The sequence below is a fragment of the Gobius niger genome, assembly GCF_951799975.1.
Source record: "Gobius niger genome assembly, chromosome: 1".
In the NCBI taxonomy this organism is placed as follows: domain Eukaryota; kingdom Metazoa; phylum Chordata; class Actinopteri; order Gobiiformes; family Gobiidae; genus Gobius; species Gobius niger.
In genome coordinates, this window is record NC_136852.1 from 68,762,846 (window position 1) to 68,789,992 (window position 27,147).

General features: G+C 40.9%; 1 protein-coding gene across 2 annotated transcripts; it reads right to left on the reverse strand.

The window, feature by feature from the left end:
- LOC306960178 (excitatory amino acid transporter 1-like) lies at window positions 1-27,147 on the reverse strand. Of its 2 annotated transcripts, none has more exons than XM_079552540.1 (10): window positions 27,025-27,147; window positions 26,748-26,945; window positions 21,095-21,232; window positions 9,274-9,478; window positions 6,346-6,388; window positions 5,955-6,223; window positions 4,000-4,233; window positions 3,722-3,916; window positions 1,576-1,710; window positions 1-391 (listed from the first exon to the last, which is right to left on the reverse strand). In XM_079552540.1, exons 2-10 carry the CDS (start codon window positions 26,929-26,931, stop codon window positions 184-186), a joined length of 1,611 nt encoding a protein of 536 aa, XP_079408666.1. In that variant the 5' UTR covers window positions 26,932-26,945; window positions 27,025-27,147; the 3' UTR covers window positions 1-183. The 2 variants fall into 2 exon arrangements, 1 of the variants encoding a protein (XP_079408666.1); XR_013792657.1 differs by having other exon boundaries at window positions 250-391; window positions 3,766-3,916.

Genomic DNA, 27,147 nt, shown 5'->3' on the forward strand with positions numbered 1-27,147 from the left:
GAACAACTATGAAGTTTCAGTTTGGTATTTCCTTCAAAGATGATAACCCTCCCATACAGTTATTGACCCTGGCCCTCCATCTTGAGCGTTTAACATCATCGCATTGTAGAACATGAACCTATTGATAACATGGTTTAAAACAGTGCAAGAGCTTTCCTCAGAACACATGGACCAGTTTTCCCACTACATCTTGGTCTCGCTGTTACGCTGCCTCTCGCCCTCGTGATCGTTTTCCTGGCTTATGAGCTGGTAGGGTTTCTTGTCAGCCTCCTCCAACACAGAATTGCCGACCTCTGGGTCCTTCTTTTGCAGTTCATGACGAGACAAGTGCTCCACTATCCCAGCCCCAATGGAGTCTCCCAGCACGTTGGTGGTTGTACGCAATCGGTCCCTTGAGCAAACACACAGAGAGATAAGACGATTAGTGTTAGAAGGTACATCAGTTTTTTTATGCTCAATACTTAAAGGGACTATAGGGAGTTTAAAAATGTTAAAACCAAGTGTTTTCTACCCCCTACATGTTCCAGCCATGTCCTAATGTGTAGAATGAGCTCAGACCTGTTCACCACAACTGCCTCTAAAATCCTGCACTGTCGCTCAAAAAGGTGTCACTTCGGGTCCGAATTGCCGTCATGCACAAACCTAAAGCTTATTTCAGGATTTTTGACGTAGGGCCTCATTTCCTAGTTATCCAGAGTGTTGCTGATTTCTGGCGATATTTTTTTTTTGTAATTCATGCAGTTCTTATATTTGAAGAGTTACGTGGCGCTAAGCTTGTGCAAGGCTAGCACATTTCTATGGTATCAGCTAGCCTGCATTAAGGCGAGACACTGCAGGTGAATAGGGAAAAAATGTATATTTACAGATATCAATTTGAAACTGTTGCTGATCGCATTTTGAGGGACTATTTTCTAGCAGATCACTCCGCAACCACAAAGCTGATGCTGCTCAAATATAAGTTATTTTAAATGCAAAATGGTTAAAATTACTTTATTGACACAGACATTTATATGGTTAGTCTGGCATTATAAGTGATTTGCCTCAGGTGCACTGTGGAGCGGGTCAGACTGTTTTTAATGCAGGCTAGCTGATACCATAGAAATGTGCTAGCCTTACATTAGCCTAGCGCCACAAAACTCTTCAAATATAAGAACTGCATGAGTTACAAAAAAAAAATATCTCCAGGTACCAGCAACACTCTGGATAACTAGGAAAAGAGGCCCTAGGTCAAAAATCCTGAAATATCCCTTTAATATAGAAGGTGCAGTTACAAATATGGCCTGAGGCGGCAGTAGTGAGTATAAAATGGCCAACTTGCATCCAGCCCCTTTAATATTCGAAATGCCGGAATTATACTGTTAGCTACGCGTATATATGAGTAACTATCTCTACTCTGTCCCAAATCACATGGATTTTCATAAACTTTGGAGGAAGTGGGTGTGAGTGAATAAAAAACAAATGGGGTTGAGGGACAGCTGCCAAATGTTGTAAATGTTCAAAGGCCAAATGCAAAAAAAAAGAACAACTTGACTTGTTACGTAAAAATTTTTGCAACACCATAGAGGCCATACTCACAGGAACCAATCGACTGCAATGATGAGCGAGATGTCATCGGTGGGCAGGCCGACAGATGTTAGCACTATCACCATGGTAACCAGTCCAGCCTGAGGGATTCCAGCTGCACCAATGCTAGCCGCCGTGGCAGTGATGCTGAGGGGGAGAGAGAATTATAACTGTGTGAAATGAAAAGCTGCCCACATTTATTCAAGCAGTTAGTTGTTTCTTCCAGACGGGACCTTATGGTCACTGGTTTGGTAAAGAAACAGTCGTGTCATAAACCAAAGGATAATAACAGAGCACTACCACAACACTTTTATGTGCATAGAAAAACATTTGTGCCAAGCAAAATATTCAAAGCCAATTTTAGTGCTAAAAAAAGGGCATTTTCAGAATGACCTATGAAAAATATGTTTCTGTTTTATTCAGCTATGTGATACAGCTTTATTTTCAGTCGATTTAACCACAGAACCAGGAACAATAGAGAGCACTGTTAACTGCTAGAATAAAATAAGAAATGCATGCTTTTTGCGACTGAGCCACTCATACATAAGCGTCTGGCTCAAGACAATTCATTTCACTCACAAGTTTGGTGTCGATCCAATCAGACGCTTCTCTGCTGCACAACACTCAAATGTAAAAGATTTTGTCAAGTATCCACCTATTATTTACACTTTGTACCTCCATGGTGTCTAATAACCAGCGTTTGTAAAAGCTTTGCCTCTCGATTCTGTAAGTAAGTAAGTAAGTAAGTGAGTGAGTGAGTAAGTGAGTAGTACACCTGAACACTAATTATACGCTTGTACAATGACAAATAAAGCACTTACTTAAAGGAATAGGCCACTGTTTTTACATACTGAGACATGCTCTTACCTTAGCTTAGACGAGTTCATGTGTACTTATCTGGTCTTCACGCGTGCCTTCAATCACGTAAACACAGCACAGACGGCGTTAGCATTTAGCCTCTCCTCCTCTCCTCTATAGCTCCAAATGAGGTGAAAATAAAAGCTACCAAGCTCAATATGGTTACGTGAAGTGTTACACTACAAAGTATAATACACAAAATAAACAATGTGGATTTTCTAAGCGGATAAAAAGGGAACTATATTGTATGGCGTAATAACATCTTAGGAGCATTGTCCGTGCGCATGCGCGGTAATGTTCCGGTCAAAGAACAAAGCCCATTAAAACCAGACTATTATAGTAGAACAACCGGCTATTTAGCGACTATTACGTCGCTTAAAGTGGTTTTACGGCGATATGCCAGGTTCGCATTCATTCTCCATTGCAGTGCGACTGTCCACGTGAGCTTTATCAGTCTATGGAAGAGTTCTGCTCTATTCACAAGTGCAATACAGGAACCTCACAGTGTTGCATATGGAGCCACATACGTGCTCATCACATTTCCTACTGAAAGAAAAGATCCAGAACATCGTGATGCGACAAGTTCTTTATCTCCTCTCAGTAACACTGTCCCCGTTTCTTACAGAATTCTTTTAAAACATCGATTTTCAACGCTCAAAATATTCAATATCTATGTCACACTCGGTCATGTTAACAGTTTGGGATACGATCTGGGTAGTCCTGACCTTTAACCTGGACCAGCATGCTTTGCGCTCGGTGAAATGCCAAATCCACTTATTCTATAGGAGTGAAGATATTACTGCATTACTACTCACGTAATCATATTTAAATAGGGGAAACGTGGAAGAGCTTGGTAGCTTCTATCTTCACCTCGTTTGGAGCTATAGAGGAGAGGCTAAATGCTAATGCTCGTCTAAGCTAAGGTAAGAACATATCTCAGTTTGGAAAAACGGTGGCTTATTCCTTTAAAGTGACACCGGAATAGGTCCACACTGTCTTTGTGCGATTTTTACTTAATCTTTTTTGCTTATGAAAGCCATTTGTTTTGTTTTGTTCAGAACAGACCTTGCATGTCTATGATTCGCTAATAAACTCAGGAATGTAAGACAGGGATTAAAGTAAAATGTAATTCTTATAATGTTAATACACACCACGTCCTATAATAAATAAGCAAACATTTGTGTACATTTATGACCATCAGCCTAATGTTTTTGATACACATTTATTAAATAGTATACGAGTATATAAGTACAGAATGATGTTGCAAAAGAGTGAAATGTGTGTGTCTTTATTTGCATACCTAATGGTGAGAATCTGTCCGAAGTTAAGGTCATAATTGTTAACCTGAGCAATAAAGATGGCTGCCAGGGCTTCGTAGAGCGCTGTACCATCCATGTTGATGGTGGCGCCAACAGGAAGCACAAAACGGGTCACGCGCTTGTCCACTTTGTTGTTTTCCTCCAGACATTTGAAGGTAATGGGCAAAGTGGCAGAACTAAGAGAAGAAGAAAAATAATGCTTTGCTGAGGTTTATATAAAGGGGGAAAGGTGATTATTTTTGTAAGAGCAATAGAATACCTTGAAGAAGTTCCCAGAGCGGTGACGAGCGCTTGCATCAGCCCCCCGATGAACACAAAGGGGTTTTTCCTGGTGACCACAAAGTAGAGCGTGGGCAGAACCAGAATGGCGTGCACCAGGAGGCCACTGATGACGGTGACGGTGTACATGGCCAGCTGACCCCCCATGGCTGAGATATCATCCATCTCCATGATCTTCCCAGCAATCAGAAACAGGATACCAACGGGGGCGTACCTGACCAACAGCAACAAGAACACAAGCCAGGGGTGAATCATTTCAGACGGAAAGTGTTGTGATTATGACGAGATTAACGCTAACATTTAATAGATGAACATAATACACGGGTAGGCAACGTCAGACCCGGGAGCCAAATCCCTCCCTCCAGCATAGATACAAACAGCATCTCTGGAATCGCCCATATGGTCATGTTTGAAAACAGTTAAGGGGGAAAACAATTTGGAGAAAAATCAAGACTTTCTTTAATTATTCAAAAACGACTTTAACAAATGCTGAATTCTGAATATAGTTTTATACTAAATAAAGATACAAAGACATGGGGAGGAGCAAAGTGGTTCAACAGCCCATAAATACATAAATAAAGGAGAATGCTAACCTGATGCTACATGTTTGCATCGGGCTAATGCTAACGGCTAGCTAGCGCTAGCTACAACTGCCGTTTTTTCACTTCTACTGAACAATCTGCTGTAAGAAAATACCCATATGGGCCCGATTTACACTTCACTTTACTTGTGTGTGATAAATAAGTTCATATTCCACCAGAAAATGGCTAAAAAAAGTCGAAAATTGTGTTTCTCTAAAGATTCTATTTTCCCCCTCGGCGAAGCCACGCCCCCTTCTATGACGAGATGCCGTCTGTATCTATAGAACCTATGGCCCTTAAAGGAACAGGCCACGGTTTTTCCATACCGAGATATGTTCTTACCTGAGCTTAGACGAGTTGATGCGTACCTGTCTGGTCTTTGTGTGTGCCCTCAGTCACGCAAAACAACCAAAGATGTTGTTAGCATTTGGCCTCTACCAATGCATTCCTACAGCTCCAAACGGGGTGAAGTTAGAAGTGACCAAGCTCTTCCAAAGGCACAAAGACCAGACAGGTACGCATCAACTCGTCTAAGCTCAGGTAAGAACATATCTCAGTATGGAAAAACGGTGGCTTTTTCCTTTGTTCTTCCTTATTGGACACTGGCAGGAAGTGACATAGATGAAACAATTTTAAACTATTGCCGTGCCAACCAGTCAATGGGAAAGGAGTCAAACTGCTATACATTTGTTAAGTGTGACGTCACGACTTCCGCTTCCGTGCACTAGCAGACCGGCAAATATGCAAAAAAAAAACATAAAAAACTCTTAAAAACAACCATCGATATTTCTGAAACTCAACAGAGAATTACTGAACCTACTTATTTCTCAGACTCATTAGCCAAAAATGCCGCACCTACTGCTAAAAATTTCATATTTACTAAAGTCACTACTTCCGGAGTTAGCGTAGCTGCCGCGCCGTTAGCATTTTTCTCTGCTAACCTGGATGTACCGATTTTTTTTTACTTTTACTGTTGCCTCCTCAACATCTGAACGCAAAAGCTCATCTTGGACTCAATCCAGCTTGTCTTCAGCAAACTCTATGATCTTAAAACTGACAGGCTGACGTCCCATCTTGCTGTCCATGGTTCCCTTGATGAGAATCATCACACCAACATCATACCAACATGAGCCCTTCCCTTTGAGAACTGTCCCACAGAGGTGCTCCAATATGAGAACAACCCTAAACGCACCCGTCAATCTAAACCCTTTTGAGCATCTGTGGGGCTTTCTTAAACAGAGGTTGGAGGAGCACAAGGTCTCCGACATCCACCAGTTCCATGATTCCATGGAGTTGAAGAGCAGTCGAGTGGCCACCTATGAAGCTCTGGATGTATTCTCTTTAATCCACTCACCACATAATGATCGCCACCAGCCTCATGATGGCCTCATTGAGACAGTCGAAGAAGTCTTTGAGCGGCTGGCCCTGCTCCCTCATTGATCCGATGATCAGCCCGAAGCCCATGGAGAACACCACCAGCCCCAGCGCATTGATCCCGTTCACTGTACCCAGCACAGGGACCAGCTCCTCTCGGGTAATCACCTGACTCCCGTTCAGCGAGAATATGGAATCGTTCACGGTCATCTTCACATGGATCACCCTCTTTGCATACTGGGTCTTGTACTGATGAGACAAAGACATTTCTAGGTCACAACATTGTAGATAGAATTACATCACATGCAAACAAAAAAGACTTAGTAATGCATAAATAGAAATGTACATGATTTCAGTGTAAATCATATTACCTGTTTAGTGCAAGCCTCAACTATGTTTGGCGGAAACATGTTTCTGGAAAAGAAGATTGGACAGTTTTTTAGTTACTATTTTTATGTAATACTTGAAAAGATAGAAAGTCCCTTATCCTTATTTTATCACATACATCATCAACCTGGAAAAATCTGACATTATTGGCATTACAGTGCAAATAACAGACACACGGCTTCTTCTGATGAGGTGAAATTGCGGTGTCTGCTGTAAACTAAATGGACTTCAATCTATTAACACTGTATTTGTATGTGTGGGTATCCGATGTGCTCAATGACTGCTGTAAGTATGAGAATGAGAAAGACACATTTCTGCAATCATTGTGCAAAGGTTTTCGATTCTATTCTACTGCACGGGTGTATCAATAAAAGTGTTTGTCAGCAGTTGTTGGCAAATATAATACCTGCCTCCTCTCACCGCATGTGATTTGCCTGTCTAAAACGTATCAGCCTTTCAAAATAAATTTTTGTGAGACTTGAAATTCAGATTTGCAACAATCCAGTTTGCAGCACAGGTTTCATGAGTTTTTATCGATATTTGCAGATGTTCAAAGCTCGTGTTCTTGAATGAGACCATTGATGTTTTGGGTCAAACAAAGTCGGACATTAAAATTGTCATTTAAAGGGGCTAGATGCAAGTTAGCCATTTTATACTCACTACTGCCACCTCAGGTCAATATGTGTAACTGCACCTTCTATATTACGCTTGTGCAGGACGGGACTTCGGACCCGAAATAACACCTTTTTGAGTGACAGTGCAGGATGTTAGAGGCAGTTGTGGTGAACAGGTCTGAGCTCATTCTACACATTAGGACATTGTTGGAACATGTAGGGGGAAGAAAATACTAGATTTTAACATTTTTAAACTATGTATAGTCCCTTTAAACAATAATAGACGGAGGCAACATAAATTGGAGAACTAATTTAAGATACAGTATCTTCACAACAGTGTTCTCATTGTGCTCTACAGAAAAGGCCTGTGACTGGTTTTCCTCCTTTCATTTCCTCCATAGCGTTGTCAACAAACCAATCACAACACGTGTCCAGCGAGACAGTTTATCAACATTCCAAATGTCCACCACACTGGGTCATTCTTTTGCAATTGCGCTGTTGTTTATGGATTTTGAAGTAATGGCAGATTAACCCCTTCACCCCCACTGAACTCGATTTTTATGTATTGTATATGGAGTTGGTCACACGGCTGTAAAACGGCTCTGGGGCCTCTTCAATCATTATATGTGCTCAAGATCCATGTAAAGAAACCCAGCGCTATCACCATTGTCAAATACTAAATAAGTATGGAATTCTGACTAATAAAAACCTAATATTCTACACTCATGTTTGCCTACTTTTTAAAATTATTCATGCACTCACTGCACCTCCACTGAGAAAATGACTCGAACTAATGCAGCGTCCCAAAATGTAAATCTGCCTTTGCTAAATCTACCTTCTCTGTAATCGCACTGGGTCAGTGGAACACACGCCAACAGAGATTATTAATGTACGACATTCGAAAGATTTGACTAAAAAATGGCTTCTAGAAAAACTTGCTCATGATCTGTAACAATGCCATGTGGGAGCGGCCGTTCAACTAGAAAAAGGTAGAAAATGCTCTAATGTTCCAAACAGATTTAAATGTATGTTAATAATGATGTTAAAATGTATAAATCCATGGTTAAGAATTCATCTACATTTAAAATCAGTTTTTGTACTGTAAGATCAACTTGCCCAGGGACTACAGGTGGAAACTAACATTTTTGCTATAACTTGGTACAATGCATCTTTCCTTTTGGTCAATGTTAAATTGTGCACTGTCCCTGTCTAAATAAAACCATACCATACCATACCATACTGCAGGGGTAGGCAACGTCAGGCCTGGGGGCCATATCCGGCCCTCCAGCACAGAACCTCTGGCCCCCAATATGATTTTGAGAAATATTATTATGCACTCAAGGGATCAAATACCTGTTAAAGTACTCTAAAAATGCGAGAAATAGTGTGTTTTTATAGTGTATTTTTTAAACTGTCTTTGCAGAACATCCCCTTTGGTCATATATAATGTAAAACAGTGATTCTCAACTGGTGGGTCGGGACTCAAAAGTGGGTCGTGTAAGCCTGTAGGGAACTTTTTTTTCAATATTTTCCATCTGAAACTACATGGAAACACACTGGAGTCTGTTCAAATTAATATTATTGGGTTGTTTTGATCATAATTTCAGTCTTAAAAGCAAATCTACGGCTTGTTCAATAAAAACATGTGGTAATACAATATTTTATAAGATATATGACTAATTACAATTTTATTTGGGTCGCAGCTTGTTATTAAGGTAATGGCAGATCTCGAAGCCAGACCACTTTAGAACCACTGATGTAAAACACTGGCATTTGCAGAAAATGGTTCTTAACTTTAGGCCCTTGGTAAGGGGGCCCCCTAGTAAAGGTCTTGCCCCCCCAGCTGCTATGCCCTTAATTTCAGCCAGGTTTTGTCCTTGTCTGGAACTGTTTAAAGTCTAGTGTAGTCATCAAACCTGGCACTTTATATTCATGAAGCTACTTGGGTGCTTACAGAGGGTCACTCGAGGTTCGTACTTTATTGACAGGACAAAGAATTATAACAACTTTATTGTGCCAACTCCTGTGGTCCCCATGATGATGATTTTTTTACAAAAGTTAAAATTTCACCCCCTACTTATATTATGGACAAATGGACAATGCTGCTATATGTATATAATTTTGGTAGATTCAGCCTGCATCTAAAGGGGGAAAAAAATGCGTTGCAATCAAGCAAAACTTCGTACCCCTGCTATAAACAGTCGACATTGTAAAACATGTTGCCACCCCAGAAATGATCCCCGACCCTGCTTGCCACCCCGTGATTTATTTTCTAGATCCGCCCCTGGCTGTGTTTACCTGATCAGATCCAGGAAGGCATCTGCTGGGCTGACCTGCTCCACCTTCTGCTGGTTGGTGAACTCCTCTTTGGATCCTTTCCCCGGGTGAATGACGAGCACCATGACAATCCCGATGAAGACGGCGATGACGGTGGTGGAGGTGTAATACAACACTGCTCTCAAGCCCATTTTACCGGACGCACGACTGTCCAGAGCTGCCATTCCTACAACACACAGCCCCAAACAGCAACAATGAAGCACAGAGAAAACAACAACATAACAGGCTGTTTTGTACCTCAACACAAACTGTATTATGTCTGGGCGCTTACATTCATGGGAAAAAGTCGAGTAAAAGAAGGTGAAGCACACCCTTTTGATTTATCTGGCTGAATATCTGAGAGAACAAAGCATGGCAAGAAATATAATCCTCCTCTGACCTTTAGTGATGAGAAAAGCACATCTGCACACCACAAAGAGGCACTATTATACTCACTTCATAAAAACAAATATTTTCAAATATAAGGTGTCAAATGTCTGTGATGATGACAAAGGTGCAAATGCATAATCCAGGTTTTGGATTCGCCAGCACCAGTTAAAGGGATATTTCAGGATTTTTGACATAGGGCCTCATTTCCTTGTTATCCAGAGTGTTGCTGATTTCTGGAGATATTTTTTTCTGTATTTCATGCAGTTCTTATATTTGAAGAGTTTTGTGGCGCTAGGCCAGTGCTAGGCTAGTGCATTTCTATAGTATCAGCTAGCCTGCATTAAAAACAGTCTGACCCACTCCACAGTGCACCTGAGGCAAATCACTTATAACTCCAGACTAACCATATAAATGTCTGTGTCAATAGAATCATTTTTGGAATATAACTGACCTTGCATCACATGAATGATCGCATTTTGAGGGACTATTTTCTAGCAGATCACTCCGCCGCTGCGTTGCTTACACAACCAAGTAAATATACTTTGTAGCGGAACACTTCACGTAACCATATTTAAATAGGGAAAACGTGGAAGAGTTTGGTAGCTTCAATCTTCACCTCGTTTGGAGCTATAGAGGAGAGGAGGAGAGGCTAAATGCTAACGCCGTCTGTGCTGTGTTTACGTGACTGAGGGCACGCGTGAAGACCAGACAGGTACAAATGAACTCGTCTAAGCTAAGGTAAGAACAAATCTCAGTATGTAAAAAACTGTGGCCTATTCCTTTAAGTGCATGACGGCACTCCGGACACGAATTAACACCTTTTTCAGTGACAGTTGTGGTGAACAGGTCTGAGCTCATTCTATACAATAGGACATGGCTGGAACATAGGGGGAGGAAAATACTTAGTTTTAACATTTTTAAACTCTGTATAGTCCCTTTAACTCATTGACTGCCAGCCATTTTCAAATCAGAGAGCTCCCCACTGCCAAAGGTTTTTCAGGATATTTTCAAAACCCACAGAAAATGTAGGTCTAGGTCTATCTCAACACGAAACCCACCAAAAGAAAGACTAGACTCTCTTCTTTTATCTAAAAAAAAGTTTGTTTGTACCTCATTCCATTCTTTAGAAATCTTCAGTAGAAAATAGGTGAAATCACCCATAATGCTGTTTTCTGAACAAAAAGCTGAGAAAATGAAAGGGCAATGCTGCCACCTAGTGACTTAATAAAATAACTTGTCCTTGTAACCTTGCTTCAACTATTCCCATTGAAAAATCTAATTGACGTCTATAGACATCATTGGCAGTCAATGAGTTAAGTGGCGCCGCTTGAGGACATGTTAATGGAGTAAACTTAAAGTGAGTGTTTTTGGAGGCTCTTAGTGCCAATTCTGCTTTCTGAAATGCTCAATGTACAAAACACTGCTGTATATGAGTCGGTGCTTGCAAGGAAACATTTATTTGATAACTAAAATAGTTGTCAACTAATCGACTTATTGTTGCTTTTCTGGCACGTTTTTGTCGCTCATTTATTGCTTCTTTGTCGATTTTCTGTCACATTTTTGTTGCGTACTGCTAAACTGGAGAACATGTGCTTGGTTCAGGTGGGAGTGAAGAGACTAAACGAGTCACTATTATCTTATGCAAGTGGACATTTTGGCGACTCTGTTTACGAGTGCGGTACAAAGTAAGTTGTGCACATTCCTCATTAGCCATGACCCTGTTCAACAAATACGTCCATTCAGCGTGGATTTACCAGCAGACGAGCTTCTTGAAAGGCGTGACAGAGGCAGCGTATTTTCAAAGTGTCACCTCCTATTAGGGACTTTATCTTTATTCGCAGAGGGACAAGGAAAAGAGGCTTTTGTGTGTCGGGAGATGTATGTGGGCCACGGACAATAGTGTTGTGTGTGTGTGTGCCCGACCCAGGGCCCGGCTGAGGCCCTGTGTCTGTCCTCTTGTCTCCACATGCTCAGGACTTAAGTCTTTGTGCCGTTCTCTTTGATCCTCTTCCTCGTCCTTCCCTCCCTCGTTCTCAGTCTGTAACTGCCACCCACGGATGGTCAGGTTTGGGTCCATTTTAGTTACGGGGGCAAGCAAGGTTTTTCTGTGTGGATTTTACATATTCTCCTTGTTTAGTGTCTGCCATGCGCTTCATTTTCCCCAATTACTAAACACGAAGAAGAAGAAGCAGAAGAAGAAGAAGGAGAAAAAGGAGAAAAAGAAGAAGAAGGAGAAGAAGGTGAAAAAGAAGGAGAAAAAGAAGGAGAAAAAGAAAGAAGAAGAAGGAGAAGAAGGAGAAGAAGAAGGAGAAGAAGAAGAAGGAGAAGAAGGAGAAGGAGGAGAAGAAGAAGAAGGAGAAGAAGAAGGAGAAGGAGAAAAAGAAGGAGAAGAAGAAGGAGAAAAAGATTGAGAAGGAGGAGAAGGAGAAGAAGATTGAGAAGGAGGAGAAGGAGAAGAAGAAGAAGAAGAAGGAGAAAAAGAAGGAGTAGAAAAAGAAGAAAATTTGGGTAAAGCCGAACTCGAGAAAATGTTCAACTTGTGACATCCTGGCTGCTTCCATAATATATATCTCAAACACTATCATCCTCTACACACAATTGCTGAACAGGAAGAAGCTGTGAAACGATTGCAGTCTTTTAATCAAACAAATGTATCACACAGCAGGGGTTCACAAAACTTAATTTGGCCTGGGAGTCTGCGATGGGGAGCAAAGATTAGCAGGCTCTGCCATGATTCAGTTATGCCCTGAATAGACTCTGTCAGGGTTGGTGGTGGAGAGGCCAAACAGATGACGGTAAATGGAATTATGGACCTGTTTGAGAACAAAGTAACTGATCCAGAGAGTGCACTCCCCAAAACCTATAACGACGGCAACAAAAAAGCCCAGACACGTTCACCAGGTTTACTCTGATCACAGCAGCTCTAGTATCATCTACACTAAACGACGTAGTGTTGGGTAACTGAACATTTGTATTCTGGTAAAGTTACTCTTTTATTTGAGGGTATTCAAAATACACTTTCCTATTCATAGCAATAAAAGTTTAGTTCTACATCATTCTGGGCTGTAGGGGCATTTTAGTGCATTTACATTTCTAATTAACAACAAATACGTTCATAACAGCTAGTGAAGCAAGTTTAGCTGCATGTTTTGAAACGTACATCTGTTTTATGAATGATTATAATGCAAATCAACATGAAAGTATTCAAAGTATTCAGAATACAGTACTATGACTGGACAAAGTAACAAAAGACGCTACAAAATACACTTTAAAAGGAGCTAGCCTCCGTTATGTCCAACTTCTACAGAGGGACTATGAAGAGCATCCTGACCAGCTCCATCACTGTGTGGTTCTTCTACAGAGGGACTATAGAGAGCATCCTGACCAGCTCCATCACTGTGTGGTTCTTCTACAGAGGGACTATAGAGAGCATCCTGACCAGCTCCATCACTGTGTGGTTCTTCTACAGAGGGACTATAGAGAGCATCCTGACCAGCTCCATGGCACGGCGCTAGCACTGCCTCCTGCCGGAGGAGCCTCCAGCGCATCATGAGAGCAGCGGAGAAGATCTGTGGAGCCCCTCTCCCCTATATCAAGGACATGTCCTCCACCCGTTTCACCCACAAAGGGGACCCTTCGCACCCATGACACAGACGCTTCAAGGTTATGCCTTCAGGGAGGAGACTGCGGAATCTACGGGTCAGTTCCAGACGACTGAGGGACAGTTTCGTACACAGGGTCATTGGGAAGCTGAACTCCCTGCCCTCCCTCCCACCCCTCTTCCCCCCCCCCCCCCCCCTCCCCCCTCCCCCCTCCACAATCAAGGAAAAGAGAAACATAATTTCAAACCATTCAAATGGTTTGACAAATAAAAAATCTTGAATCTAAATGCAAGTTGGCCATTTTATCCTCACTACTGCCACCTCAGGTCATACGAGTAACTGCAGCTTCTATATTATATATACATCTGTATGACCTTACAGAAGTTTCTGAGAGCATCCATGGACATTTCAAAGGGACTGACAGTAGTTTTAGCATTTTACACTGGAGGGCCAGATTTCACCTCCGGGCCTTACGTTGCCTGTTCCCCTGTTTTAAAGAATGCCTTCTGACCCCCCTGCCATGCCTTCGTCCGGTCCACCCCTAAACCTCGTCTCACTTTTGAATACCCCACTTGTGCCCTTATTACTGCAGTCCTCTTCCTTTGGCGCCTCTATTCTTCCTGTCGCCTCCTATTCCTTTTCTGACATCCCTGGGAAAGCTTGTTGACTTAGTCAGCTCCTCATGCACACAATGATTGTCTGGGCAACTGCAGGCCCAGCCTCACCAATTTCATCTTTTCAAAAGGACTCACGGAGAATGACTTTCTGTCTGGGACGGGGAATGTTCATCAAACACAACAGTAGGCCAGCTTTGGGGGTGGGGGGAGTTTAAAGAGAGGGCAGCATGAAGAGGTTCACTGACCGGACAACTGCAACACTCTGTAGATTACATGCGTATAAAAACATTCTGTGTAAAACATTTAAAGCAATTCATACTTCAAAGGGTGTTCAAACCGGTGACCATTACATTTCCATGTGTTCAAAGTACTCACACCTCATAAAATAATTGACTTTCAAGAACCACGAGGCTTAGTTCAAGATTGAATCAGAGCTAAACCAAGTCTGAAAAGGACCTAAAATAAACAAATGTATGTGTGTGTGAGTGAAACATGCATAACCAGAAAAAGACCAGAAAAAATTTAATGCACGTCATGTCATGCCATTTTTGTTTTGCAAGTTGCCGTCTATTGATGACTTTAGTTTCTCTATTATTTCTTCTCCCAATTAGTCTTTAGGTAATGTATGCCGTTTCTTCAGCCAAATTGATTTTTTTATTTCATATTTGGTTCTAAAATGTACAATAAACTTCATTACAAACTAAGCATGAATGAATACTAATCTCCATTTTACAGTGGTATCTATTAGAGGTCGACCAATATATAGGCCTGCAGATATATTGGGCCGAATTTACTTGAAGACCCTGCTACAGTCCATCGTTTCATTTCGCCCAGTGGTGCTTTCAGTGCGATGGTAGAAGTCAACGAGGATAAGAAGTTAAATCACCTTGTTGAACGGTATGGCTATGCTAATTCCTCTGACCTGAAGTTGTGAGCGCCATTACTTCCTGCCTGTATTCTTTTCCTGGAATAATAATCATATTTTCTAAAGATTATGTTGTGGGCAGCGAGTTCTCGGTAGATGATCATTTACTGTGTGTTCAAATCTTGATGTAGGATGTAACGAGTTCAGATCGGAGACACCTGTGATCATAAAGGATTGATAGTTTGTCTTGAAGCTAAAGGCTAACATGCCTAAATGTTAGCCTTTAGCTTCAAGACAAACTCACTGATCCTTATAAACATACTGAAATATTTACAATGTACAGCAACCCGTTAACCTGCAGTAAGTGATCATCTACCAGGAACTCCCTGTCCACCAAAGAATCTGTAGGAAATACGATGATTCGAACGCGTCTAAGCTAATCTTAATGGAAATTAATACGAACAGGAAGTACTAGCTCCCACAACTTCAGCTCAGAGGAACTAGCGTAGCCACATAGTACAACAAGCCAATAACGATGCACAAACATGCGCGTCCTTGGCTCGATATGACTAAATATTTGCAGATATTACAATAGTCCTATAATAACAGTAGGTGTCAGCAATTCAAAGTACACGATTTAGTGTAATGTACAATAGGATAAAGTTGAGCAGAATAATTTCGAGTGAATTGAGTCAATTCAGGCTTCTCATGTGGCCCCTTATGAAAATGAATTGCCCAACCTTGACCTAAAGTAATAAAACAAAATTGGCCACTTTTGGAGTGGCCAAGCATTTATTTTTTAACATTTCATTTTTTCATTTTATTTATTTATTTCACTCAAAAGTGATGTCATACAATCACCATAAAAACACCATGCCAACACAGTATGAATGAAACGGAGCAGAGGAGAAGAACAAGTCTCATAATATCTGCCCCTTTAGTTACTTCACACTTTACACTTGTCACACCATTGTCCTTTGGAAAACGGTGTGTATACATGTCTATATACATATAATTACAGTCTTGTATATGTATTTACAGTATTTACAGATGTTTTTGTATTCTATATTCAGCTATTTACAATATATAAAATACAGAACCTTAGTATTCATGAATGTTTACAAATGGTCAAAAAGAAACAAACCATCCTATTCATGTTTTTTTTAAATCAAATATTCCACATTATTCATGTCCAAGTACTTCATACTTTTTTAACATTGTAGCTTTTATGTGTTTTTTGAACTCCAGGAGAGAATCTGACTTTTTCACTTCTTTCTGAAGTTTATTCCATAAACTGATTCCTGTCACTGTAACAGTTCGTTCCATTGCTTTAAAATTGAACCTGGGTTTATTAAAGATGTCTGTTCCTTTCAGATTATAGTGACTTTCTCTTTTCTCAAACATTTCTTGGATGTTCACTGGCAATATTTTTCTTTTTGCTTTATACAAAACCTGAAGGATATTATAGTCTACTATATCCTCAAATTTGAGCAACTTACATTTAATAAAAGGTGGATTTGATGGATCTCTATATCTAATATTATGTATTGTTTTCAGAGCCCGTATATTATAGACCAGCCACATGATATATATAGCCACTGATATTTGTGGAAAAATCAGCCACAAATATCAGTCAAAAACAACGGCCGAGAAAAAAAATCAGCATCGTCCTGAGAATAACCCATATCGGTCGACCTCTAGGATCTATTTCTAGTGTGTGCTGACAACATGCTCACCCTCCAGTGACCCCTCTGTTTCTACCACTGTTTGCTCCATTTCATTAGCCATTTATCCTTCATATGGGCTCCTGACCAGCTCTCCCCCACTCTCTCCTTCCAAGTTCCCTCTGTCCACATTGGTCTTTTTAAATACTCTGTGGTTATGAGGCGGAGAGAAAAGCTGGTGACGCCTTGAGCAATAAAGTGTCAATAAAGTTACTATTTTGCGGTATGTTCTTGGAAGTCAGACTACTCGAAAGACACGCATAAATTACAGTCTGATCACTGAAGTATTTGTCTTTACGAATCATTGAAAGCGGACTGAAAACTTTCTGGACCCACTGTGTAGACATGAATAGGGTAAAAGGATCCAGTAGCTTTCGGAGTGCCATGCTGTTTTCGTAAGACAGTATTGATCCTTCCAACTCATCTCTCCAATAGTTTCTTTCCACACTCCCCACAGTCTGCTCAGATGTGTGCCACAGACTCAAAATCCACAAGAAACCCCTCCAACAGACACACACGTCTCCCACACAGAGGCGCATTTCACTTCTATGGGCAGTTTGTTTGGATTGGGAGCGTGTTTACTCAAATGTCTGCGGAAAAGTCAACCCAAAACGCGTCACGGGCTGTTCCCCATTTCGCTAGAACAAATACAAAGTTACAAAGCTGTGGACCGTAGAACAGCGCTCTCTGTGAACCTCTATGTCCCGGTCACGTGACTTGATGTCAGAAGACGTCGCGGCACAAGAGGATCTTTATCAAACGGGGCGGTGTCATCCCTTCAATAACAACTGCTCTATCATGGGACGCTGACATCACTCGTCCCGTAGCTCCACGTTTGATCGCCCTGAAATCTATTGTCAACAGGAGAAAGAGCGAGAAGCGCCCGAGGGGTTGGTCTGTAAAAGGGAAACATCCGTGTGTCTGAGTGGGATTAGAGCGTAACGAGAGCGACCTCCTTGGATCACGGCCTGCGCTTACTCAAGCCACGTGTGCACAGAGACAGTCCATGAACATTGTGGCTGCTCGAAGCTGAGATTTATTGCTACAATGGCATAAGAGTTTGTTATTATGTGAAAGTGAGGGTGTCATGGTTTTTGCAGATACTGGATAAGAATTTCAAACACATCTTGATTACTATTCTGTACTTTGTTATTATCAAATGATTGATCTAAAACAACTTATTAAAAATTCCCCTTGGTTTGTCTTCCTGATTCTTCTGTGTCCGCTCCCAATCACAACAAGCCACTGCAGGGCACCATGTGGAACATACATAACCAGGAAAGCTGCTCTTTACAGTTTTAACTATTGTTTCTTTGCACCAAGGCTCTAAAGGTTTTTTAAAAAGCCGTGCAGAGTACTTGCTCCAACAAACCCACTTTTTATTAGATCTTTATTAAATCACACATGATCCAACCCCTTTCATTTAGTTCTGTTTTATTTATTTATCCAATCACGCAACCCTCCATCCCCATATGTATCCCATTTGTCACTTCTATTGTGTCCTGTGTCCTCCTCACTTATGTAAATATGCACTTTATATCTTATATACTCATCACTTTATACCTGTTACCTTTTTTTTTTTATAATCTTAAAGGGACAATATGGAGTTTAAAAATGTTAAAATTATGTATTTTCTTCCCCCTACATGTTCCAGCAATGTCCGAATATGTAGAAGCCCAGACCTATTCACCACAACTGCCTCTAAAATTCTGCACTGTCACTCAAAAAGTTGTTAGTTCGAGTCCGTCAAGTGCCGTCATGCACGAGCTTAAAAAGACTTGTCCTTGGATGCTCAATTAAAACTAACAGAGAGCACATGTATTCTAATTTGTCATGGCTCAATCTAAGTCAAAGAATACAAGTCACATTGGGCACCTAAACATACAACAGCCGATCAGTCAAAATGCCTGTTTTTATATTCAATCAAATTGTCCTAATTAAACTCTGTGCATAAGCAAAATACTAGAATGGCGTCCAAAGGTCATATAATAACACAACATCCTAAAACTCAATTCACAAAGAAAACGGTTCTCTATAGAGCTATATCTACCTGGAACCGTATTCCAGTTGGAATTCGTTAACTTAGAAATAAGGTACTATTCAAAAATAATCTGAAGCATCATGTTTGTAAGTTTGTAATATGAATGTTTAAATCTATGTACATTTCAAGCCAAAAATATACACGTTATTATACTTGTTTTTTTAAATACTGCATATACATATTTTTGTATGAACATGTAAAAGCTGTTTGGAATGGGCCCAGGAAGACTAGCTGACTGCTTATTGCTCTCAGCTAATGGGATCCATATAAATAAACAAATAAACAAATATAGAACATGCAGTTACGCCTAAGACCTGAGGTGGCAGTAGTGAGTATAAAACTTGCATCTATACATCTATGCATTTGAGGAACTTGAGACACAGGCTTGTAAAGTGTAATACAAGTGTGAGCCGTTGTTATTAATGAAGCTACAGTCAAGTTGGGGCTTTGACCAAATCACAGCTTATTATTATTCATTTATTGGAAAATGTTTCTGTATTATATTCAGCCCACGATCTGCCGTGGGAGCTGAATTTCAGCCCGCGACCCAAAATTAGTTTGACCCCCCTGTACTAGAACCTGCAACCCAGCAATAGGCTGAAACCTCTGGACAAAGCTTGGCTCAAGTACAGCCCTGTGAGGTTCAACCAGGTTATGTAACAACTTGTTCTGCCTTTTGGCCACATGATTGATTTTGAATTCTAAGAACTCGGTGCCTTTGCCTCTTTTCAGAATCGGTACTTCCTTCATTCATTTTGACATTTCTCATTGAGGCTTCATTTCGTTTTGCCCTGTACTTGAGTGTGACCGATGAACTTAACATATGATATCTCTCTTTCCAGCCCATACTCGCCTTATCCCTCTCCTATGAGGTCAGTGTAACCCAGTCCACTACTGAACCCAAAAACAACAGAGCGCAGCGGCTGAATAAACCACCGGGCCGCTCGCAGGCCTCACAGGAGGCACATGACCTGACCAGTCAAGGAGCAAACAATAAACACTTAATTCAGTCCATCGTACACGGAGAACACGCCTGGACCACTACACTTCTCCATATGCTGCACGCGTCACACTCTGGATTTTTATGAGCTGCGCTTCTCTTTTCAGAGCGACTCAGGCATGCCAAGCAGGATTTGGAGTCTGGAGAGCATAAAAGTGCAGGCGAAAAATGTATGAGTGAAACAATACATGGAATTACAACTACCTGAGAAAAGTAAAATATGCTTTTCCAATTGATTTATTGAGTTTCACAGTGCACATTTCAAACAGGCATTGGAGCAGTGTTGGGTAGTGATGGAATGGAATGGAATAGTTACTCTTCCATTTGAGAGTATTTAGAATACTGAGCATGTACAAGAAGGGGCACAGTAGGATGTACTTTCTTAGAAGGCTGGCCTCATTCAGCATCTGTTCAAAGTTATTGTTCATGTTCTATCAGTCTATTGTGTCCAGTGTTCTTTTTTATGCTGTTGGTTGTTGGGGGGGGGGGGCAGCGCAAGGAAACGGGACACTCAGAGGCTGAACCGGCTCATTAGGAAGGCAGGTTCGGTGGTTGGACTGGGCCTGGACTGAGTGGAGGAGGTGGTGGAGCAAAGGGAGCTCTCTAATATCAGGGCGATCCTGTCCAATCAGAGCCACCCCCTTAACTCGGTCTCCGGGCTCCAGACTCCGCTTCAAGGACAGACTGAAGAACTCCTTTGTCCCACATGCCATCAGGCTTTATAAGAGAGTCAGGTCAGGGAGGAGCAGAGGGTGTGGAGAGGTGGAAATGTCTTGAATTGAAATGTCTCTTGTATTTATTGCTTTTTTTTAAGCAAGAGACTAATGCACAATTTCCTTCGGGATCCTATCTATCTATCTAGTTTAGATTTTGCCAAAAGTAACTCAAAAGTAACTTAAAGTAATGTAACTCGGCTACATTTTTGAAACAGTTATATGTAATACAAACATATTACAATTTTTAAGTAACTTGCCCAACACTGGATATAAAGCAAATAAATGTGAAAGTATTCTAAGTATTCAGAATACTCTGATTGGACAAGTATTCTCCGAATTCTGTAACTAAATACAATTTCAAAGTATTCTTCCCAACACTGCAGGAGCATTAACACTTGAGAGAAGACAGAATGTCTGTGGAAGGTCTAATTTCAAGATTTGCTGGTTGATACATAAATAAGATTATAAGGAGAGGTTTTTCTTTTGTTTACGCCGAAAATAATCACAACCTTTGCTATTTCTTAACTCAAATGCCTTTAAAATCACACCATGAATGATACTATTTCCTTTAGGTGTTGTGAAAAGGTTTAAAATGTCAAAACTATACTTTGTGACTCTGAATAGAATGTAATGTAATGAAATGTATGTGCCAGAAGGCACGTAGTATTTTCGGAATCTGAGGCATCTCACTCTGAGCTAAAAATAGGTGTTGATAACTGAACTGCTCCTTCAAAACATGTCAGGAGTGATGTTTTGTGGTTGGTGAATCACTCCTTACAACTAAACAAGCATCATGTCATACTGAGCCACCATCAGCTCATTCAAAGGATGTGTCTGCAGATCCAAACCTGTGATGAGACTGGAGACCAGCAGGGGGAGCACCAGCATCTGCAGCATCCTCATCAGCAGCTCCCCGGGGAAAGAGAAGAACCTCACCTCTCTGTGCGAGAAATGGTAGCGGCGCATCGCGAAGCCCAGGGCGATTCCTGTCCACGCGGAAATCAGGACAAAATAGTTTAGAGCTTATTTCATTTCACTAGCAAACACTTACAAGGTCCATTGTTAAGATCAGCTTTGTAGGTCTTTCAAATGTGGCGTTTACTCTGGCCTAGAGGCTGTAAGCTCTAGTCGAGAATATTTTAGATTTGGGTAAAGCTGAACTAGAGAAAATGCACTCGTTTAAGGCGGGTGGTAAGGGGTTGAACAGTGTATGTATGGAAAACAGATGATGCAGACCGAACCACACACTTTAAAGGCCTGGACTCATCCTCTGCTCTGAAGCTAAAAAAAAACACCTTTGTAAAGTGTAATAAGATGGAAAGAAATAAAAGAAGCTGTGGACATTCTTCATCCAATCAGAGACTAACTTAAGGCTAGGCACCAGCCCAATATCCTTAAGGTTAGTGGCTAGGGCAGGGTCAAGGTTAAGCTGATTGGTTGATATATGTGTGACGTTTCACTCTCATGACTTGTGACTGGTTGATCTACCAACTATCCTAGGAAAAATATACTCGCGTCCTGCACTGGTCAGTTCCTCTACCTCCTCCTTCCTCTTCCTCCTGCAGCTCCCTCCACTCCACAACAGTTTCACCATCTCCTCGTTTGTCCCTTCTTTGTTTCCTGTAGCTCCTCTTGTGACGCCTCCGCTGTGCTCCAGGTGTGGGGGCTCTTGGTGCCTCTTCAGTGTCTCAGAAGAAGAATTTTGTAGGTCTCAAATGGGTTTAGCTCATAAGCTAGCATTTGGCTACCTTTAAAAAGCTGCTTCTTCAGGACCATTTTGGAAAAAACAAATCCACCAAATCCACAAAAACAAAACAAAGATGCACAAAAGTATCCAGTAAAACAATGTGGAACAGAAACCACAAATGCAGTTTGCAGAAAAAGGTATTAAGCCTTACCAGGAGAGGGGGAGGTCACTTCCTGTTTTGTAGATTCTGCACTTGTTGTGAAAAGATTTGCGTTTACATTAAATGTCAGGAGGATTTCTGACTGTACTTTTCAAACTTTGTATCATGTTTGTGTTGATGAGAAACACAAAAATGCATTGTGAGTAGAGAGAGTTAAAGGGATATTTCAGGATGTTTGACATAGGGTCTCATTTCCAAGCTATCCAGAGTGTTGCTGATTTCTGGAGATACTTTTTTTTGTAATTCATGCAGTTCTTATATTGATATATAATGAAGAGTTTTGTGGCGCTAGGCTAATGCAAGGCTAGCGCAATTCTATGTTATCAGCTAGCCTGCATTAAAAACAGTCTGACCCGCTCCACAGAGCACCTGAAGCAAATCACTTATAACACCAGACTAACCATATAAATGTCTGTGTCCATAGAATAATTTTTGGAATATAACTGACCTTGCATCACATGAATGATCGCATTTTGAGGGACTATTTTCTAGCAGATCACTCCACCGCTATGTAGCTTATACAACCACGAAGCAGATGCTGCTCAAATATAAGGTATTTTAAATGGAAAATGGTTAAAATTACTCTATCGACACAGACATTTATATGGTTAGTCTGGCGTTATAAGTGATTTGCCTTAGGTGCTCTGTGGAGCAGTGTTAATTTTGACAACATATTTTAATTTAGTTTTAGTCTTAGTCTTTTGACTAAAATGTAATTTAATTTTAGTCTAGTTTTAGTCGACTAAAATTGCATGTCAATTTAGTCAACTAAATTTAAGACTAATTTAGTCGACTTTGCATTTATAATATTCATTATAATCATATTTAATCTTGTTCCTCTGCTTCATGGAGCTGCTCCACATGAACAAAGCTCAGAGCTGCTCCTTTAGCAGAGGATTTACATGATCTGAGGCTCTTTCAGACGGTTAATAGAAGTTTGGATGATTTTAGTCTCTCCTTTTCATTTTTATTTAGTCTTATTTTAGTCGAGTAAAATATCTGGACATTTTAGTCATAGTTTTAGTCTCACGAAAAACTTTTAATTTAGTTTTAGTCCAATTTTAGTCGTCAAAAATATCACATTGACTAAAATTAAGACTAAATATTTTAGTCGACGAAATTAACACTGCTGTGGAGTGCGTTTAATGCAGGCTAGCTGATATCGTAGAAATGCGCTAGCCTTGCACTAGCCTAGCGCCACGAAACTCTTCAAACATAAGAACTGCATGAATTACAAAAAAAATATCTCCAGAAATCAGCAACACTCTAGGATAACTAGGAAATGAGGCCCTATGTCAAAAATCCTGAAATATCCCTTTAATTAGAAAGGGAGAGGTCGGAGAATACACTTAGAGAAAGAGTCCTCACCATCACTAACCCATCAATCTCAACAACAGGCGAAGAATAGAAACAAAGTCTCCGGATGAGACACTAAAGGAATCTTAGACGGACTTTTAAGACTGGCCCTTAGCTGACCCCTGACCTGCGCCATTACCCTTCGACCCTCCCCCAGTAGGAAGTGATTCAGCCACACACAGGTCGCACATCTGCTGCCTTATCGAGTTACACGGTGTCAGGGTTAGACGCTTATATTTAGGAAGTGCTCTACTCCTGGGTTAATGGGTGTTTGGGTAAATTAGGAATCCAATGGACTGTTTGATTTATGGAGCCTTTAAAGCGACGAGCGAGTTCATCCTCACAGTAAGGCGTTTATTGCCTCACTTTTGGAACGCCTGTGGTATTGTATTATACTTTTCCCTCCAAAAATGTTGCGATTGTTATTGAGACACTGTTGTCGATATGTTGCATCTCGAGAAGGCACTGAATGTTCACTTTCTAAGTCACTCTCCCTCATCTCATCAACGTGAAAATGTCACCAACAGTTTGAAAAGTAATCAGAAATCATCCACTAAAATTGACATTAACCTCTTAACATTAGCATTACCCAAGACTTAAAGCTTCTTGAAAAAAGGGTCAAAATGGTGACTGGAAGAAAACATGACGGAAAAAAGCCACAAAGAGCAACAAAAAGTGACAATAACTTAAAGGAATAGGCCACCGTTTTTACATACTGAGATATGCTCTTACCTCACTTTAGCCGAGTTAATATATCCCCGTCTGGTCTTTGTCCGTGCGCTCTGCCAGGCAAACGGAGCACATACGCAGCCTCTCCCACATGTCACATAGCTCCAAAAAAGCTCACAATAGAAGCTACCAAGCTCTTCCACATGTTCCCTATTTAAATAAAGTTACGTGAAGTGTTTTCATGCGAAGTATATTTACACAGAAATGTAGCATGTCGATTTTATAAGCAAATAAAAAGGGGGACTATATTGTGAGGCGTAATGATACGAGGAGCAAAACGTCCGCGCAGTAACTCCTAAAGACTTCCCCCGCTCACTTCCGTCAATAACCTTTAGGAGTTACTGCGCGGACATTTTACTCCTCGTATCATTACGCCTCACAATATATTCCCCCTTTTTATCTGCTTATAAAATCGACACGTTACATTTCTGTGTAAATATACTTCGCATGAAAACACTTCACGTAACTTTATTTAAATAGGGAACACGTGGAAGAGCTTGGTAGCTTCTATTGTGAGCTTTTTTGGAGCTATGTGACATGTGGGAGAGGCTGCGTATGTGCTCCGTTTGCCTGGCAGAGCGCACGGACAAAGACCAGACGGGGATATATTAACTCGGCTAAAGTGAGGTAAGAGCATATCTCAGTATGTAAAAACGATGGCCTATTCCTTTAACCCAAAAAATAGCAAAAATATGACAAAAAAGTGGCAAAAATGTGATGAACAAGAACATAAAAAAGTGAAGACAACACAAGGATTAATATCAGTTCAGATCAGTTTTTCTCGGCCTTAGCTTTCAAATGAGAATTTACATTGGGCTATAGGCTGTAAGCTCCAAACAAGAAGCTTATTTGGGTAAAACCAAACTGGAGAAAATGGGCATGGCAAGAGGTTAAATATACATTGGAAAAAGTAATAATAATCTTTTCAAGTGCTGAAGCTTCATATGTGTCTTACCAACCAGACAAACTCTTAAGTAGCAGTGGACTGGTTTATATTCAGACATAATCATTTTTTAGCTTTGGAGTAGAGGTTAGGTCTGCATCACCTGTTTTCCACACTGTTTAAAGTTCTCCGAGCCATGAAATAATGTTGTTCTTCGATTAGAAGCAGAACTTGTTTCAGTCTGTCTCCTTGTTCCCCACCTGTTGATGTCATTTAGTGGTGGAGACAGCTGAAAAAACCCAAAGCGTGTAGTAACTACACCGTTTGGAATTTCTCACATTTCTGCCTAAATTGGTCATAAAATGTGGTCTGATCTTCATCAAAATCGTAAGAATGTAAATAAACAGTGTCTGCTTAAACTAATACCACCCAAACATTTACATTTGATCATATTTTTATTGGCCATAACATGTAAACATTCACAGGAGAGCGTGGAATAAGTAAGTACACCCCCTGAATCTCACTGAACAGCTGCAGTTTTGAACTATTAACTACTATGTGGAGCATCTAAGAGCTCTTTCACAAACCAAAGTTGAATAGTTTGGGAGGAACACACAATGTCATGTGTGGAGGAAAAATGGAACCGCACATCCACATCAAAACCCTCTCCTCACTGTCTGGTGCAGGGAAAATCATGGTGTGGGGCTGTTTTGTTGCTTCAGGGCCTGGACAATGTGATATCATCAATAGAAATGAATTCACAAGTTTATCAAGATATTTTGCAGAAAGACCTGAGACATTCACAATAATTAAGGGAACCCTTGTATTAAATAGCTGCCTGATCCTTCTTTTGCAGCAATAACTGCTTTTCTGTAGTTGCAGATTAGACGCTCACGATGATCTTGGACTATTCCTTTTAACAAAACTGCAGCTGTTCAGTTAGATTCAGGGGGTGTACTTACTTATTCCACGCTCTCCTGTGAATGTTTACATGTTATGGCCAAGAAAATATGATAAAATGTAAATGCTTGGGTGGTATTAGTTTATGCAGACACTGTTCACTCTTTCTTATGATTTTGATGAAGATCAGACTACATTTTAAGACCAATTTAGGCAGAAATGTGAGAAATTTCAAACAGTGTACTTGCTTTTTCTTCTCACTGTAAATGTGAAATCCCAATTCTAAAGTTTCCCAAAGTATGTAGAAACTTCTAAGCACCATAATCCTGGACAACTGCCTTCTTTATATGAGTCACCAAACTGTACAATCTGACACGTCAGTTTATCATGTTTCGGCAGGAGGTGTGTGTGTGTGTGTGTGTGTTCTTGTAATTACGACATTGTGAGGACCCGTTTGAGTTTTTAGCTAACGGAGTGAGGACATTTTTGTAAAGTGAGGACATTTTGGGTGGTCCTCACTTATTTGAAGGATTGTTTGAGGGCCTGGGTGTGGTTTTTGGGGTTAGGGTTAGAAAATTGGGTTTAGATTAGGGTAAAGTTAGGGTTAGGGGCCCTAACATTAGAGTTGGGGTCTGGGTAATACATTATGTCTATGAGTGTCCTCACTAAGATAGAAGTACAAGATTGTGTGTGTGTGTGTGCGTGTGTGTGTGCGTGGGAACTCACCGATGATAACAGCTAACACGGTGAATATGACAAACGCGTTCTTCATGAAGCACCTCTTGACGTCCTCTTTGGTGATGTTCTGCACTCTCTTACGGGCCATCTCGGAGCGCGCCCGGATCCTCGCCCTGACCTGCTGCAGTCCCGCTCGGCCTCGTTGTGGGTGCTCCCCGTTACTCTGAGTCATGGCTGCTGCTGCTGCTGCAAAAGACATCAGCTTTGTTTCAGTCACAAGGTTTAAATGCCACCATGATGTGTAGCAAAAGCAATGGGGGGGCACCTTTGTTCGTGCGACCCAGGCTGCCACTCTGTCGTTTGGTTGGAGCTGTATCTGAAAAGAAGGGGGAGGATTGGATTACTTAAGTGGACTATTCCGGCTGAGACATATCACATTCACGGTCCT